The sequence below is a fragment of the Chaetura pelagica genome, unplaced genomic scaffold (assembly GCF_000747805.2).
Source record: "Chaetura pelagica isolate M959 unplaced genomic scaffold, ChaPel_1.0 scaffold3, whole genome shotgun sequence".
Classification (NCBI taxonomy): domain Eukaryota; kingdom Metazoa; phylum Chordata; class Aves; order Apodiformes; family Apodidae; genus Chaetura; species Chaetura pelagica.
In genome coordinates this window covers 14,716,252-14,732,621 of record NW_009952974.1, presented here as the reverse complement: position 1 = coordinate 14,732,621, position 16,370 = coordinate 14,716,252, and the positions used below count along the sequence as shown (strand labels likewise).

The following is a 16,370-nucleotide window of genomic DNA, read 5'->3' as shown; positions in this document are numbered from 1 at the left end:
CTCTTTCCTGGGGTAGTTTGTAGGAACTCTTTGTTGTCTACAGAAAGGGGTTCTTACCAATTTCAGAGTTAATGGCTTCCTACTTATAGTGGTGATTGTTATTGTTTTGCAGAACGTCAACTTCCCCCTACATTTGCCAGAAAACTGAAAGATATTCAGGAGGTGGTTGGTGCCCCAGTGACATTTGATTGCCGCATAAATGGCTCAGAGCCTCTCCAGGTGTCATGGTACAAGGATGGGGTTCTCATAAGTGACACTGATAACGTGCAATCAGCCTTCTTAAATAATGTTGCAACTCTTCAAATCTTGCAAACTAGTATGGCTTACTGTGGCCAATATACTTGCTCAGCCCAAAATGCTCTGGGAACTGCATCTTCCAGTGCCAAACTTCTCCTCACAGGTTTGTAGCTCACTTTTAAATTAAGAACTTTAACTTTTTATTTTCTTTACCCTTTTTCCCACTCTGCACATTGTGTGGTGGCCAGGGAGCCATGGGCATGGCATGGTGAGGTGTGATGTGAACAGGGCTTGGTAGTGAGCTCTGCCATGCTTTCCTCTTTGCAGAACATCTACAACCTCCCTTCTTTGACATCAAGCCAGCATCTATCAGTGTGGCCCTGGGGGAAAGTGCAACCTTTAAATGCCACATGACTGGCTCTGCTCCCATGAGGATTACTTGGACCAGAGATAACAGAGAGATCCGTCCAGGTGGCAACTACAAGATGACACTAGTGGAAAACACAGCCAGCTTGACAGTCCTAAAAGTCAGTAAAGGGGATGCTGGACTCTACACGTGTACTGCCAGCAACAGTATTGGAAAGGATGCGTGCGCAGCTCAGCTGGCTGTACAAGGTACTGCTATGAGCTCTAGTGTTCCTGAGGCTTTTCTTCGCAAGGCAGACACCCAGAAAACAAAGCCCTCAATGCAGAAATGCTTGAGACTAACAACCTTTACAAGAGGCTACACTGAGAGGTCTTATTTAATTTAAACATTATTGTAATACTTAAGTACTTATTAATCTTTCTTCTGCTCTAGTCTAGTGAGTGATTTGTCTTACCAAAGGGATTCTTCCACTGAAAGGTTTACTCTCACTTAGTACCCTGTTGTGCCTTTTTGAGATATTGGCCTGCAAAATTTGTCTTTCTCAAAGTCTTTCTCTAGCAGGGACCTTGACTAAGTTGTGCAGGGGAGGGAAATGTAGCAGCAAAACTCATTTCTCTTATGAGACTTAAATGTATTTTTACTGGGTGTATAGGTCCTGAAAATTGTTTTACTCTTTCACAAACTGAAAACTTTGGAAACTGCTGTTCTAGACAGCAAAACCAGAAGATCTGAAAAATATCCATTTCTTTGCCTCTCCACATAGTGTGTGGATCTTATATATGTCAATAATCTAAATTGATGACTGGATCAAACTGTCTTGGTACAAATTACACTTGTATATTAGTGTAAAGTCCTCAGTATAGGTGGAAAGATTGGATTTATTTATAGCTGTTCTGGATATCTCATTCTTACTGATTTTATAAAAGAACAAATGTGAAACACGCTACTTGAGTTATGCATGATTTCAGATGTGCTTGTTGGTTTAATGATTTTTTTTTTCCCCTCTCCGTATAAACTGGGTGTGAACATTTGAGGAGTAAATATTATTACTTTTACTCTCTAAGTCAAATAACACAGAGTTGAGTGGCTGCTGGCAAGATTCTGTAATAATTGCTTGTCAATTGTCAAACGTATTATATATAGAGTATATTCTATCCATAGGGATTTTCCCTATGAGAATGTGGCAGACTCAATTACCTGTGGATTCAATGGCAAATAGGGATGCTGTTGTTATGTATAAAAAACATTGACAGATTGTAGCAAGAAATCTAACCTCTTTAAAATGTTTAAAGCTTGTTTCCATCAGACTCACAATTTTATTATTAATGATAGCATTACTAATAGGTTTATTTTACCAGAGTTATCATTCATAGAATGACCTTGAACTCTTCAACTCTTTCTTCATAAAATTGTTTTCTTTTTCTAGTATGAATAATTATTTTATTTTTTGATCTTGAACTTACACTAGTACTCACTTCAATCCTTTAGAATATGTAAAGTTCCCCCAGGAATGCAAAATCAGTGATGTTCATTGCTTGTCAGCCATTTTCTATAGAACTTGGCAGGGCAAGCTCTTTCTATACATTGATCTGCATGTGTTTAATTTGAGCAGATGCTGTCTCACTTCTATGACACGCAGCTTTTTGTTTGTAAAATTAAGATATTTTGTTTAATTACCTTGGAAAATCTCTCAGTTTTTATTAACTTTCCCACTCTAACATCTAATGTTCCCAATCAATAGTTTTAACAATTTTTTTCTAGTTCCTACAAACAGTTTTACATTCCAAGTATATACCTTATAAGCTCACGTATCATCATTTTTTTGGAAAGGAATGGAATTAGTGTGTGACTGCTCAGCACCTGTTAGTATGCAGATAGATAATTAACTCTTTGTCAAAGTGAAATCTCATAGTAAATTACTAAGGTTCCAAGAGTCCTTGTGTTAACAAGCCACTATTTCTATTTTTAGAAACTCTAAGGAAGTTTTGTTACTAACAACATAGGATATTCTGCAAACGTCCCACAGGCTGAAGCAGCCTACAATAAAATAGATACTCTTCCTACACTTTACAGACAGATGCACAATGAGACACTTCTTCCTGTTTGCAAAAGAGATTTGTTTGTAGTGCCCACATTAACACCTCTTGGTTCCACTAGTTACATCTTTTTGATCTGTTTCAGTCTTGTGATTCTGAATCATCCATATGGTACTTCTGTTGAAAAGTGTCAAACTTCCATCCCTTTCTTTCCTTACAGAACAAAACGAAACTATCTGGTTTACTTATCAGTTACAGGGCTGTTATCACCAATTTCAGTAACACCATTCATCTCCCAGTTCTTCCCAGCATGATTATTTTGAACCTCTTTTGTTTGTTAACTAAACTCCTTGACTTTTATGCCTTATATGTACCTTTATGTTTGGTTTTGCAATAATATGTGAAATGTTATAATGCAGACACATTTACTAGATGTTAGGAAGAATTTCTTTACCAAAAGAGTAGTGTGGCACTGGAACAGGCTGCTCAGGGAGATGGTGGAGTCACCATGCCTGGAGGTATTCAGAAAATGTGTAGATGTGGCACCTGAAGTGCTAGAGTAAGCATGGTGGGTGTTGTTATGGGTTTTTTTGTTTGTTTGTTTGTTTTCCTCCTGGGTGGAAGGTTGGACTCATTGATCTTAGAGGCCTTTTCCAACTGTGACAATTCTGTAATTCTGTGATTGACCAATTGATCAATTGTTAATGACATATTAAGATATAAAAACATAAATATATTAAGATATAAAGCTGTTGCTATAATCTCAGCATAAATGCTCTTAATAATATTTCTTGGCTGAAGTGCTTGGATTCCTGCATTTCCATTGGGCATTTTGATTACTCATGTACTGCAAGAAGATACTACTTAAAGAAAACCACACATCAGCTAGTTTGTACTGGATACACAGAAAGAGAAGTAGAGTGGGACAATAAAGTAAGGAGAAACTAACTGAAATGCAGATAGATAACTTGTTTGCTTCCTAGTCTAGATTTTCTACCAACTTTGAAATAATCCAAAAAGGAAATTTCTAGCAATTGCAATTAATAATTCTAATTATAATTAGAGCAATCCTAATTTTTTTAGACTGTCCGCATAAATCCTCAAAATTTACATTTTCTGTTACATATTTCCCTGATTATTCAAAGAATCAGTGCAGTTTAAAGCATCATCTCCCCTTTTTGGCTTTCCAGAACCACCAAGGTTTATTAAGAAACTAGACTCCTCAAGACTTGTGAAACAGCATGATTCCACCACGTATGAATGCAAAATAGGTGGCTCTCCAGAAATTAAAGTCACCTGGTATAGAGGTGAAAGAGAGATCCATCCCAGTGAAAAATACAGAATGTCCCTTGTGGATTCGGTGGCAGTCATTGAAATATTCAACCTCAGTGTTGAAGACAGTGGCGACTACACTTGCGAAGCTCAGAATCCAGCGGGTAGTGCGCACACCAGTACCTCACTGAAAGTGAAAGGTCAGAATCCCAGTTCTTTCCTTACCTTTCTATCTGTATGAGTCCTCTTTTGTAGAAAAGCTGTACAATCCCACTTTATTTAGTCAGAGAGACCAAAACCTGTCTGACTAGATGGTATATCTCTTGCCTACTTGTTATGCTGTGGGAGATCTTTCTTATTTATGGTTTGTCTTTGTTGTTCATCATCAGAATGTCTACTTGAATAGTCTGGCCTCTTTAATCTCCTTTGCTTAAATAACACAAATCTTTACCCCCCTCTTTTGTTTTTTTCAGCACCTCCCGTTTTCACCAAGAAGCCCCATCCAGTCCAGACCTTGAAAGGGTCTGATATCCACCTGGAATGTGAGCTTCAGGGCACTCCACCATTCCAGATTTCATGGTATAAAGACAAACGAGAAATTCGTAGCAGCAAGAAGTACAAGGTCATGTCTGAGAACTACCTAGCTAGTATTCACATTCTCAGTGTGGATACTGCAGATGTTGGTGAATATCACTGTAAAGCTGTAAATGATGTGGGAAGTGACTCCTGTATTGCCTCTGTAACGCTAAGAGGTTTGTATTAATATTTGCACCTTCTCAGCATTTCATTGTTCCTGTCATTCTCCTCCTACTTTTCCGCTTCTGGCATGTTGTTTTTTTTACTGTTAAATATCTTGTCTTAAATAGCACCACCAACCTTCGTGAAGAAGCTGAGTGATCTCACTGTCGTAGCTGGAGAATCAATTGAATTGCAGGCTGCAGTAGAAGGATCACAGCCCATTTCCGTTCTGTGGTTAAAAGACAAAGGGGAAATCATTAGAGAAAGTGATAATCTTTGGATGTCCTATTCAGAAAACACCGCAACTCTACAGATTGGAAATGCAGAGCCAGCCAATGCTGGGAAATATATTTGTCAGATAAAAAATGATGCTGGAGTTCAGGAATGCTTTGCCACGCTGACAGTGCTAGGTTGGTAGCATGGGATAAAAAATAAAATGTGTTTTAAGATGTTTTAAATTTTCAATTGTTATGATACTAATAATTAATGCAGCGTTGTTCTTAAAAGTGTTGTGACTTGCGTCTCATTGCAGAACCTGCAGTCATAGTAGAGAAGCCAGGCCCAGTCAAAGTTACAGCTGGAGACTCTTGTACTCTGGAATGCACAGTAGACGGCACACCAGAGCTTACTGCTAGGTGGTTTAAGGATGGGAATGAACTGTCCACTGACCATAAATATAAAATCAGTTTCTTCAACAAAGTATCTGGTCTTAAGATTCTCAATGCAGGACTAGAAGACAGTGGAGAATATACTTTTGAGGTGAAAAACAGTGTTGGCAAAAGCAGCTGCACAGCTTCAGTGCACGTTTCAGGTTAGTTGACTACTCTTTTTGAGTCACTGCTGATCCTTTAGTTCCTTTACAAAGCCTTCAGATACCAAACTGTTTCTCATGACTGGCAGCCTGAGAGATGCATTGCTTGTACAATCTTAGGAGTACTTGGCATGCTGGTTTGACAGGCATCAAGAATAGATGCCTACCTAATCTCTGAGAGGCTGGATTTCTTCAGCTTTAATCTATGTGTCTTCTTGGACACTTGATGCAATATCATTGCTTCTGAAAAAGAAATGTAAAAATAAAAGGTGTCCCTCAAAAGTGTGAATGAAAACTCCAGCATATCCTTAACCATCAACATCTATTTTTTAATTAATTAGGTGTGTATATCTGCTAAAACAGATATATCAAAAGAAAGTTAACTGATTTTATTAAGCATGGGGAACTTGCATTTTAAGATCCTGTATGGTAATTTATTTTTTTTTTAATTTTTTTTTTCTGTTTTTTAACAAATGCAGATCGCATTATACCTCCCTCTTTCACAAGAAAACTGAAAGAAACATATGGTCAGCTGGGTTCTTCTGCTGTACTGGAGTGCAAAGTTTACGGGTCACCACCTATTCTTGTTTCCTGGTTTCATGATGGACAGGAGATTATCAGTGGAGACAAGTATCAGGCCACCCTTACAGACAATACATGTTCTCTGAAAGTAATTGGACTTCAGGAATCTGATATGGGAACTTATTTGTGCACAGCTACTAACGTAGCTGGGTCTGATGAATGCAGTGCATTTTTGAGTGTTAGAGGTCAGTATCAGTAAGAAGCCAGAATCAGAGGGCACAAACTTCTTTCCAAAAAGTCTTCACTCTTTGCTTTGTTACATCTTTCTGATTGCTGTGCTTTTCATCAGAAATTCAAATGTACTTCTTCTCTGTCTGTTTTATTTACATGCTTAGAACCACCATCTTTTGTGAAGAAGCCTGAACCTCTGAATGTTTTATCTGGGGCAAACATAACCTTTACCAGTATCATAAAAGGCTCCTCTCCACTGGAAGTTAAATGGTTTAGAGGTAGTGTTGAGCTAGTACCAGGACACAGATGCAATATCACCTTGCAAGATTCAATTGCAGAACTGGAGCTGTTTGATGTAGAACCACTTCAGAGTGGAGATTACACCTGCCAGGTCTCTAATGAGGCAGGGAAGGTTTCTTGCACAACGCATCTTTTTGTCAAAGGTTTGTCCAGACTACTGTTTCTTATGCTTCTTATGCTTCTAAAAGCAATCTCTTTGATTTATATAATTTATTTTCTTCCCATTGTTCATTATAGAGCCAGCCAAATTCATGAAGAAGGTGAACGACTTAAGTGTAGAGAAAGGGAAAAATTTAATCTTGGAATGCACCTACACGGGTACTCCTCCAATATCAGTGACATGGAAGAAAAATGGCGTAAAAATAATGCACTCTGAAAAGTGCAGTATTACCACTACAGAAACATCTGCCATACTGGAAATCCCTAGTAGCAGACTAGAAGACCAGGGACAATATTCTTGTCATATTGAAAATGATTCTGGACAAGATAATTGTCATGGTGCAATCACAATACTAGGTTTGTCAAGCCATCATCACTTTGTCAAGTGTGATTTGAACTACTAAAGGTCATTGTGTAATACCTTGTTATGCTAACGGTGTGTATTTATTCTTCAGAACCACCTTACTTCATTAGACCCTTGGAACCAGTGCGGGTGACTGTTGGGGATTCTGCATCCTTACAGTGCCAGGTTGCTGGAACACCAGAAATGATTGTATCATGGTACAAAGGTGATACAAAACTGAGAGGAACTGCTACTGTGAAGATGCACTTTAGGAACCAAGTTGCCACCCTGGTTTTCAGCCAGGTAGACAGTAGTGACAGTGGGGAGTACATCTGCAAAGTAGAAAACACTGTTGGGGAGGCTTCTTCATCATCTTTGCTGACAGTTCAAGGTGAATATTTCATTTTTGAAAATAGAAAAATAGCCTTTTTTTTAAAGAGTGCTTTGCTATTTACAAAACAAATAACTAATTACCTTTTCCTTGTTAAACACTTTACTGTTTCTTGACATGTAAGTCCCTGTCTTCTATTAACAAAAGCCTACTGGTAAAACTAATCAAAATATTTCTCTTAGTCACAATAGCTCTTATAGGGATACAAGCTTCTGCGTTTCCTTCCCCACTGAGGATATTGCTTTGATTGTTTCCACGAGTAGGAGTTCTGAGGGTTAAATAAAGTCACTAGGTTCAACTGAGGGCAATCATATGCACAGTCCTCTTTTCATATCAGGTTTAAAATAAATGTTATATTGAATAGCATTTCTAATAATGAGTAAAAATCCAGCATACTCCACTGTATATTAGGCATTGGTCATTGGCGAGTACAGCAAGAGGTGCATATCTTTTGAAAACCCTCACTGTACAATACCTGTTTTCTTACAGAGCGTAAACTTCCTCCTTCTTTTACACGGAAATTAAGAGATGTTCATGAAACTGTTGGCTTACCAGTTACCTTTGATTGTGGAATTGCTGGTTCAGAACCTATTGAAGTATCTTGGTTTAAAGATGGTGCGCATGTAAAAGACGACCACAATGTTCACACATCCTTCATAGATAATGTAGCAACCCTCCGGATTTTGAAGACAGATAGGAGATTTACTGGCCAATTTACCTGCACAGCTACCAATGCAATTGGGACTGCTTCTTCTAGTGGCAGGCTTGTCCTTACAGGTTGGTGGGCTGTGAAATGTTTAATGGGAAAACTTGAAACTTACATTTGTTTTATATATGAATTTAATAATGTGCAAATAGTATTCACTTCACAGAGTCTTAAAGCAAATAAAGATTTTAAAGTCATGCTTTTTTGTTTCTTTCACTCTTCAGAAGGGAAGACTCCTCCATTCTTTGATATCCCAGTTACACCTGTGGAAGGTATTATTGGAGAAAGTGCTGACTTTGAGTGTCACATTTCTGGAACACAGCCTATTAAAGTCACTTGGGCAAAAGATAACCAAGAGATTAGAACAGGAAGAAACTACCAGATCAGCTATATAGATAACACAGCTCACTTGACCATCTTAAGAGTGGACAGGGAAGACTCTGGAAAGTATACATGCTATGCTAGCAATGAAGTTGGAAAGGACTCTTGCACAGCTCAGTTGACTGTTAAAGGTACTGAATAGATAATACATACTGTGTACATTTTTCTTCCTTTAATTATAAAGGAAGTTAGCCTTATTGCTGCAAGTTTAAGTAAAACTTTCAAGCTATAACTTGAAAGTACCTATCTGGAAATACTCAGAGGTCTCTTAAAGAAATTAGGTAGAGTCACCAACAACAGTGGAAGGAGAAATGAAAGAGTATTTTCTTTGGCCTAGTTTCTCTTTAGCATTTGGCCTATTTCTTTCTTGAGAACTTGAGAAGTCTTATGTTTTGTTTGTTTGTTGTTTTTTTAGTGACATTTGACTTAAGTTAATGTAAGAGGTTGTTTTTTTTTTCAAGAGGGAAAATTGGCCATGACAGTGAATGGAAGAACTAGACAACTGATTTTTATCTTTACATACTTTCACTTAAGAAAAATATCCTATTTAAATCAGAGCAAATAACAATTCCCCAATGGTCAAATTTTTCTTAAAACATTTTCTTTAGAATTTTTTATTTCAGATTCGATTAATAGAATTTCAATAATATGTTTTGTTTTTTTTTTTACAGAACGAAAAGCTCCACCTACTTTTACTAAGAAATTGTCTGAAGCAGTAGAAGAAACAGAAGGGAATGAACTTAAACTTGAGGGCCGTGTGTCCGGCTCTCAGCCTTTGACTGTTGCTTGGTATAAAAACAATCAGGAAGTTCATTCAAGTCCTCACTGTGAAATATCTTTCAAAAACAATACTTTACTTCTGCATATAAAGAGCGTAGATCAATCAGATGCTGGTTTATATACCTGCAAAGTGTCCAATGAAGCAGGAAGCGTGCTGTGTACATCTTCAGTTGTTATCAGAGGTTAGTTGAAGTCTTGGTTTGCTTCTTACTACTTTTTTTTTATGTTAGCTGTAAATACACAGCTTCTATCTTATGAGCTCACTTTACTTAACAACAGTTAATTGTCATGAGATAAATAAGAAAAAATTCTTTTAATTTTGTGATTAAAATAAAATTAAATTTCTCAGAAAGTGGTTTCTTTACTTTTTTCTCTACTTGCTACAACTGACCTAAAGTGAACATTGAAATCCTTATGTGACATTTCTTTTTAATTTTTAATCATTCTCTTTTAATGGAATAACAGGTTTTTGTGCAATTGCATCTAAGCTTGGGCAGCCTTGACGGTGTGTTGTGGCAGCATGGCACTTCATAACACTCTTGCAGTAGATTGCATATCTGTTTCTTTGAAGGTGCTTACATAGTTTTGCAGCCTAATAACAGTACTTTAGGTCTTATACTATTTTTTTGTGTTTGAATGTCCTTGCTGCGTGGAGAACAGACATTTCTTGCATGTTTGCAGCATCTCTTGATATTTAATCAATTTTTAAAAATTATAATTGACACTCTCAGACTTCTGTTCATCCTGCTTCATTACTTGCCTTTGTCTGCTTAAGTATCACATTTATTTCTTTTTCTCTTACATTCTTAATCATACTTTCATTCTTTGAGTATTCACTCAAGCATTTTCATATTCCAGAACCTAAAAAGCCTCCAGTTTTTGACCAGCCTCTCCAGCCAGTAGCAGCAGAGGAAGGTGATACCCTACAGCTCAGCTGTCACATCCAAGGATCGCAGCCAATCCGGATTCAGTGGCTGAAGGCTGGGAGAGAAATAAGAGCTTCAGACAGATGCAACTGCAGTTTTGCTAATGGAGTAGCTTTTCTGGAACTTGCTGCAGTTACCAAATCTGATTCAGGAGAATATGTATGCAAAGCTTCAAATGAAGCTGGCACTGATACTTGCAAATCTAAAGTGACAGTTAAAGGTACAGTAAGATGGAGACAACCAAGGCATATGATGGAAAATTAAAATAAAATTCCATCCTGCTTTGTTCTCTGTGGAACAAAAATGTTAAGAATTTTGTAACAAGACTTTAGTATCTTCTAGTTCTTTACAAAACTGAACAATCTGTGAAGACATTGTGTTTAACAGTATTTTATATATAAATAGCAACATAAACAGTGGGAGATCAATGTCCAATCAGTAGTATATTCTTACCACGAAGATTAAGAGTTTATTTTCTAAATCGAAGCACCAAATTAAAAAAAAAAAAAAAAGCAAGCTGAATGAGTGAAATTTCTTGGACATGTGTATTTTATAAAAAGGATGGAAAAAGCAAGGAAAAGGAATTTGATTGAGCATGTGGCCTTAAAGGTTAATTTCTCCAAGACTGTTACAACTATAAGACATTTTGACCTTTTTAGCCGAAAGTAAATTTAATCTAAATATTAATACTTCCATGTAGGTCTTGTCTTATCATTGCATAAAAGGTATAAGATATCAGTAATATGTAGAAACAGTATATTTTTCACTACGTGGGTAGCCACAATACCAAGAACTATGCAAAAGGAAAAAAAAGGGGAAAAAAAGAAAAAAAATCATTTAACCGATCACTGATAAAAAAATGCAAGTTACTCTGATGGTGAAATTTCCAGAAACAATGAGAAAAAGAAGAGCTTTCTGAAATCTGATCTGTTTTTGAAAATGAGGGTTCTTATTTGCTTATCTATGAGTTTCTGTCCATGCAGAATATAAATTACCTAACTGAACGTAATGAACATCACACTACATCCCACAGTGTTCAGTTTCATCAAGAAAGTAAACTACAAGTTAATTAAAACAATAGGAAAGTATTTTGTATTTTTATCTCTTGCACAATATTTTTTTCTCATCTCTGTTATTAATTCCTTTTTTACAAGTCCTTTGGAAGCAACATCACATGTGAACATAAACTACTACATGAAACCATCTGTTTTAATTGCTTGACTCTGTTTTTTAGAAAAACCAGCAGCTGTACCAGCAGCTAAGAAAGCAGAATTGGAAGGAAAACTGTATTTTGTGTCAGAGCCTCAGAGTATCAAAGTCACGGAAAGTAAGAACTCTTTTCAAAAAAATACATTGTCTTCTATTTGCATGCATCTTTTGTTCAAGAGTATGTCCTGCTGTCAGAGATGTCTGGAAAGACTTAGCTTCTTCATTTGCATCTTTCTGCAGAGACTGTCGCAAAATTTATTGCAAAAGTTGGAGGAGACCCAATTCCAAATGTTAAATGGATGAAGGGAAAATGGAGGCAACTCAACCAAGGAGGTCGCATTACAATCCAGCAGAGAGGAGATGAAGCCAAACTAGAAATAAGGGATGCCATAAAAACTGATTCTGGCATGTACAAATGTGTAGCTTTTAACCAACATGGTGAAATTGAGAGAAGTGTAAATCTACAAGTTGAAGAAAGACAGAAAGAAGTTGTTGAAGGGGATCTCAGGGCAAAACTAAAAAGGTATATGGAAAGTTTTATAGATTAATTTGCCATTACAGAGAACAAAAATTTTTTACTACACATATCACAGGTCAAAATCTAATTTTTAATATTAAGTAATTATTAATAACTGTGATAAAAATAGATGCACCTGACTAGACTACACTCAAGAATTCCTATGCTCAGGGCAGCTCTAAGCTGACTCATTTTTTCAGTGAACAGCCTTCTAGGATAGAAGCACTGTGTTTTTAACTTATGTCATTGATTTGAATAGCACTCCAACAAAAAGGAAGGAAGAGGAAGAGCAACCTATTGATATCTTGGAACTTCTCAAAAATGTAGATCCCAAAGAATATGAGAAATATGCTCGCATGTATGGAATTACAGATTTTCGTGGTCTTCTGCAAGCCTTTGAGTTACTAAAGCAAACCCAAGCAGAAGAAAGCCATAGATTGGTAAGATACGCACAACTGGAGTATTGGCTTCGTTAGAAATAGCACAGTTCTTCTGAACAGATGTGGTGTCCACGCTCTGATGTGTTGTGTATGCAGGAATTTCTGCTTCCTCCTAATATCTTTTACTGACAGTTTTCATTTTCTTGCATGCCCAAACCCAAGACAAAGAAATGGGCCTTCTGACCAAGTATTTTCTGTCTTCACAACTTGGTTGCAATTTTTAAGATGAGAAATTACAGTACAGAAAGTGTGATAAAGGAACTAATTCTATGTTGGATAAATGTGACAGCTTGACATCTAGTCATCCTTTAGTCTTTGAGCATACTCTGCATTTTTACAGGAAATCGAGCTCACAGAGAAAGCTCGGAGAGAAGATCAGGAGTTTGATGAACTTGTAGCTTTTATTCAGCAACGTCTCTCACAGACAGAGGTAACATATTTTTTGAATAATTTAGTGAAATATTCAAACCCATAACAGGGAACTTGAAACTAATTCAAAGTAATATTTTTCAGCCTGTTACTCTGATCAGAGACATTGAAAATCAAACAGTTTTAACAGATGAGGATGCTATCTTTGAATGTGAAATTAAAATAAACTATCCAGAAATTAAGCTTTCATGGTACAAGGGAACCCAGAAACTGGACTCCAATGACAAATATGAAATTAGAATTGAAGGTGATCGCCACATACTGAGAATCAGAAACTGCCAACTTGAAGATCAGGGAAATTTCAGAATAGTGTGCGGACCACACATTGCCAGTGCCAGGCTAACTGTGATTGGTAAGCAGAGTTTTCATGTATTTGAATTGATATACACTTCAATTATTCCACTGTTTGATGTCTGCTAAAATGTATATTTTAACATGCTAATAGAACCTGCAGTTGAACGGCATCTTCATGACACTACTTTCAAGGAAGGAAACACATGCACGCTGTCTTGTCAGTTCTCTATCCCAAATGCCAAGTCTCAATGGTATAGAAATGGGAGACCCATTAAGATAGGAGGGAGATATTCAACACAGATCTCTGACAAAGTACACAAACTCATCATCAAGGATGTTAGAACAGAAGACCAGGGACAGTATACCTGCAAGCTTGAGAATCTAGAAACAACTGCAGATCTGGCCATTGAAGGTTTGTAAACAGATACAGAATCTCTTTATTGTGATAGCAATAAAGAGTTTCTGGATATTCCATTAACAGAATAAATGAAAATAAAAGGAATTTCTTAAAGAGATATTCCCAAACTTGGAAATGGACTAAATAAGAAATTTTGCTCTCCTTTCTCTTTGAACAATATGTGACATACTTGTGTAACTTAGTATTTTTAGGTAAATCATCATTACTAATGTCCCCTGACCCTCAAACAGTCTGAGTCATACTTGTTTGCATTTCTATTTCTCTGATCCTCTTATGTTTTCCTTGCATTTCCTCTTTTTCTTAATTATTCTTTATCTTTCATTTCCTTAATGTCTTCTCTTGTATAATTTATCTGCACAACCATCTTCTTATAGTTGTACTCTTACATCTTCTAATCTTCACTCTTACGTAGAAATCATCAAAGATTACTCTGCTTTTTCAAGATCTGTTGTTACTGTCTCTTATTATAATTTAGCTATTATGAAAACAATGAGGAGGAATTAGATAAGTCTGGTGGTGCATAACAATTGATATGTTTTTTGTTTTTAAAAACAGCGGAACCAATTCAGTTCACAAAGAGCATACAGAACATCGTAGTGAGTGAACACCAGTCTGCAACCTTTGAGTGCGAGGTGTCTTTTGATGATGCAATTGTGACATGGTATAAAGGGCCCACTGAACTGACAGAGAGTCCAAAGTACAGCTTCAGAAATGAAGGTCGCTGTCATTATATGACTATCCACAATGTAACTGCAGAAGATGAAGGTAAAAATGCATGGATTATTTGTGCAACCTTCTCTCTGATTTTGTTGTCTTTTATTTTTTAACGATAAAGATATAAAAATGTCAACATTCTTGGCTATTGCAGGTGTGTATTCTGTAATTGCTCGTCTTGAACCAAGAGGAGAAGCAAGAAGCACTGCAGAGCTCTATCTGGTAACAAAAGGTTAGCAATTTTACTAAACAAATTTGTGATCATAATAATCTGCAAATTTCTGAGTCTGAAGCATGATTCTGGGGAAAAAAAAAAAAAAAAGTACTAAAAGAAATCTAATATTCTTTTGCAGAAATCAAACTGGAGTTGAAGCCACCAGGTAAAGATCATGAGCAAGACTGGCACAAGATTGTATCTATACACTGTCATAGATTTAATGCAGTCTTCTGCTCTATTTTTTATTTTCAAACCTAGTTCTCTTGGTTATAGTAAGTCAAACCTATATCCTGAACACATATTCCTCATCCAGGGATACGAGGAAATATTTATTCTCATAAACAGTCACAATGAATGCTGTGATAACTTCAAAATCTGTAATATAAATGTGCCTGGAGCCTTATTTTGTACAATATGGGAAACTGTATTCTCTAAAATCCAGAAGTTTATTTTTCTTTGAATGACTGAAGAATATATCAATGAACATGTACCAATGAATAGATTTGATGTCCTTTGCACAACTGAAAAAAACCCGAGGAGGCAAAATGAGTAGAAATAATCTCCTTATGATACAAAAAAAATCTTCTTTTCATAATGTTCTTAAGAGCCTGCTCCAAAATGATTGAAGAAATACCTGGACATGAAACGAAACAGTGTGCAGTCTGGCCAGACTGGAAGATTAATGCAATTTATTAGCTATTAGTCAGCTAGCTTATTCTTGCTACCATCCTTGTGTGCTAGGAGAGAAAGATTAAAGCACCATGAATTACTATTCTTGGGGACAGCATTTTCAAATCTATTTTTTCTTATTAAGTCAATTAAACATTTTGATTTTCTAGATGTTCCTGATGCCAAGGTTGCAGTCCCATCTCAAAAACCAGCAGAAGGTAGGGTAACAAACCATATTTGTTCCATAGTGCTGTTTTATAACTGCACTAAAGCACCAGGCTAGGAGGAACCTCTGAGATAAGTCTTAGATTGCTCGGTGATAAGACCTAGTTAAATGACTCTATACAAATATTATATGAGCAAAACGTGGCTTGGATAGGTTTGTTTTGCTGTGTGGAAGGTGAAAACTATGTACAGAGAGTGGCAGGAATTAAGCCTTTTCTCTTAAAAAAAGTTTGTTCTTTCCTTCTTGTTTTACCATCAGTCTCTTGGTCATTCCATCTTTCTTTTATTTTCATTTTTCTCTTCTTATCTTTCTTCATTTTCACCTTTTCTTCAATTTGCTACAGAAGTATCTTTTAAACAAGTTTTCTGAATTACTAACCTTTGTAGGGAAAAAAAGAGGAAAATAAAATACAAACATTCTTTTAAAGGCATACAACCAAATGTATGTTTATTGTAAATGGTTCCTCCCCAGGCTCTAGTATTAGTCTACAGACTACAAACTTTACATATATTTCTGTTACATTCAGTAGTTTACTAGGAACCATAGAAGTTCTTGGTTTCGTTTCTGGGATAATTTGATAAATGTTTGCAGTGGCAGCAGAAGGGTAGAGATTTGATTTTGAGATGAATTACTATCAGCAAAGCCGAGAGTGATGGCAATAAAAAAAAAAAAAAAAAAAGTGGAAAGGGCCAGGGTTCAAATAAAATTAGACTGGGAAATCCCACTCAAAAGATATTCTTCAAGCTGCAGCAAACTGTCAGAGTGAGCATCAGGTTTGCTCTTACTTCTTCAGCTGCGATAACATTATCCTGTCTGATTTCCAAATGCACTAGAATTTTTCTTCATTTACAAGAAAAAATCACACTTACGTTTTATTCTAAATATTTATTTTTTCCTACAAGCTGCCCCTATTCCTATTCTTCTGCCTCTTGTTCCTCCACCAGAGGAGAAAAAGCCAGGTAAGAGTACTTGAAGTATTTGAACAGTGTGTGCACGATTCAGTATGACAGTTGTTTGGTGTTTGTTTGCTTTGTTGG

The 16,370-nt window shown here is 36.5% G+C and overlaps 1 protein-coding gene across 1 annotated transcript in view; it reads left to right on the top strand.

The window, feature by feature from the left end:
- The window catches only part of TTN (titin), a 248,597-nt gene that overhangs the window by 74,439 nt on the left and 157,788 nt on the right, over positions 1–16,370 (top strand). The window contains exons 84-108 of the mRNA XM_009996323.1: positions 113–400; positions 565–852; positions 3,831–4,112; positions 4,386–4,664; positions 4,779–5,060; positions 5,183–5,461; positions 5,941–6,228; positions 6,379–6,657; positions 6,752–7,030; positions 7,129–7,407; positions 7,897–8,184; positions 8,338–8,625; positions 9,166–9,456; positions 10,133–10,420; positions 11,435–11,527; positions 11,650–11,932; positions 12,186–12,366; positions 12,707–12,796; positions 12,880–13,147; positions 13,241–13,501; positions 14,063–14,272; positions 14,376–14,453; positions 14,575–14,601; positions 15,278–15,325; positions 16,236–16,292. Coding sequence (XP_009994625.1) covers positions 113–400; positions 565–852; positions 3,831–4,112; positions 4,386–4,664; positions 4,779–5,060; positions 5,183–5,461; positions 5,941–6,228; positions 6,379–6,657; positions 6,752–7,030; positions 7,129–7,407; positions 7,897–8,184; positions 8,338–8,625; positions 9,166–9,456; positions 10,133–10,420; positions 11,435–11,527; positions 11,650–11,932; positions 12,186–12,366; positions 12,707–12,796; positions 12,880–13,147; positions 13,241–13,501; positions 14,063–14,272; positions 14,376–14,453; positions 14,575–14,601; positions 15,278–15,325; positions 16,236–16,292 — 5,574 coding nt within the window. The remainder of the gene's footprint in view (positions 1–112; positions 401–564; positions 853–3,830; positions 4,113–4,385; positions 4,665–4,778; positions 5,061–5,182; positions 5,462–5,940; positions 6,229–6,378; positions 6,658–6,751; positions 7,031–7,128; positions 7,408–7,896; positions 8,185–8,337; positions 8,626–9,165; positions 9,457–10,132; positions 10,421–11,434; positions 11,528–11,649; positions 11,933–12,185; positions 12,367–12,706; positions 12,797–12,879; positions 13,148–13,240; positions 13,502–14,062; positions 14,273–14,375; positions 14,454–14,574; positions 14,602–15,277; positions 15,326–16,235; positions 16,293–16,370) is intronic.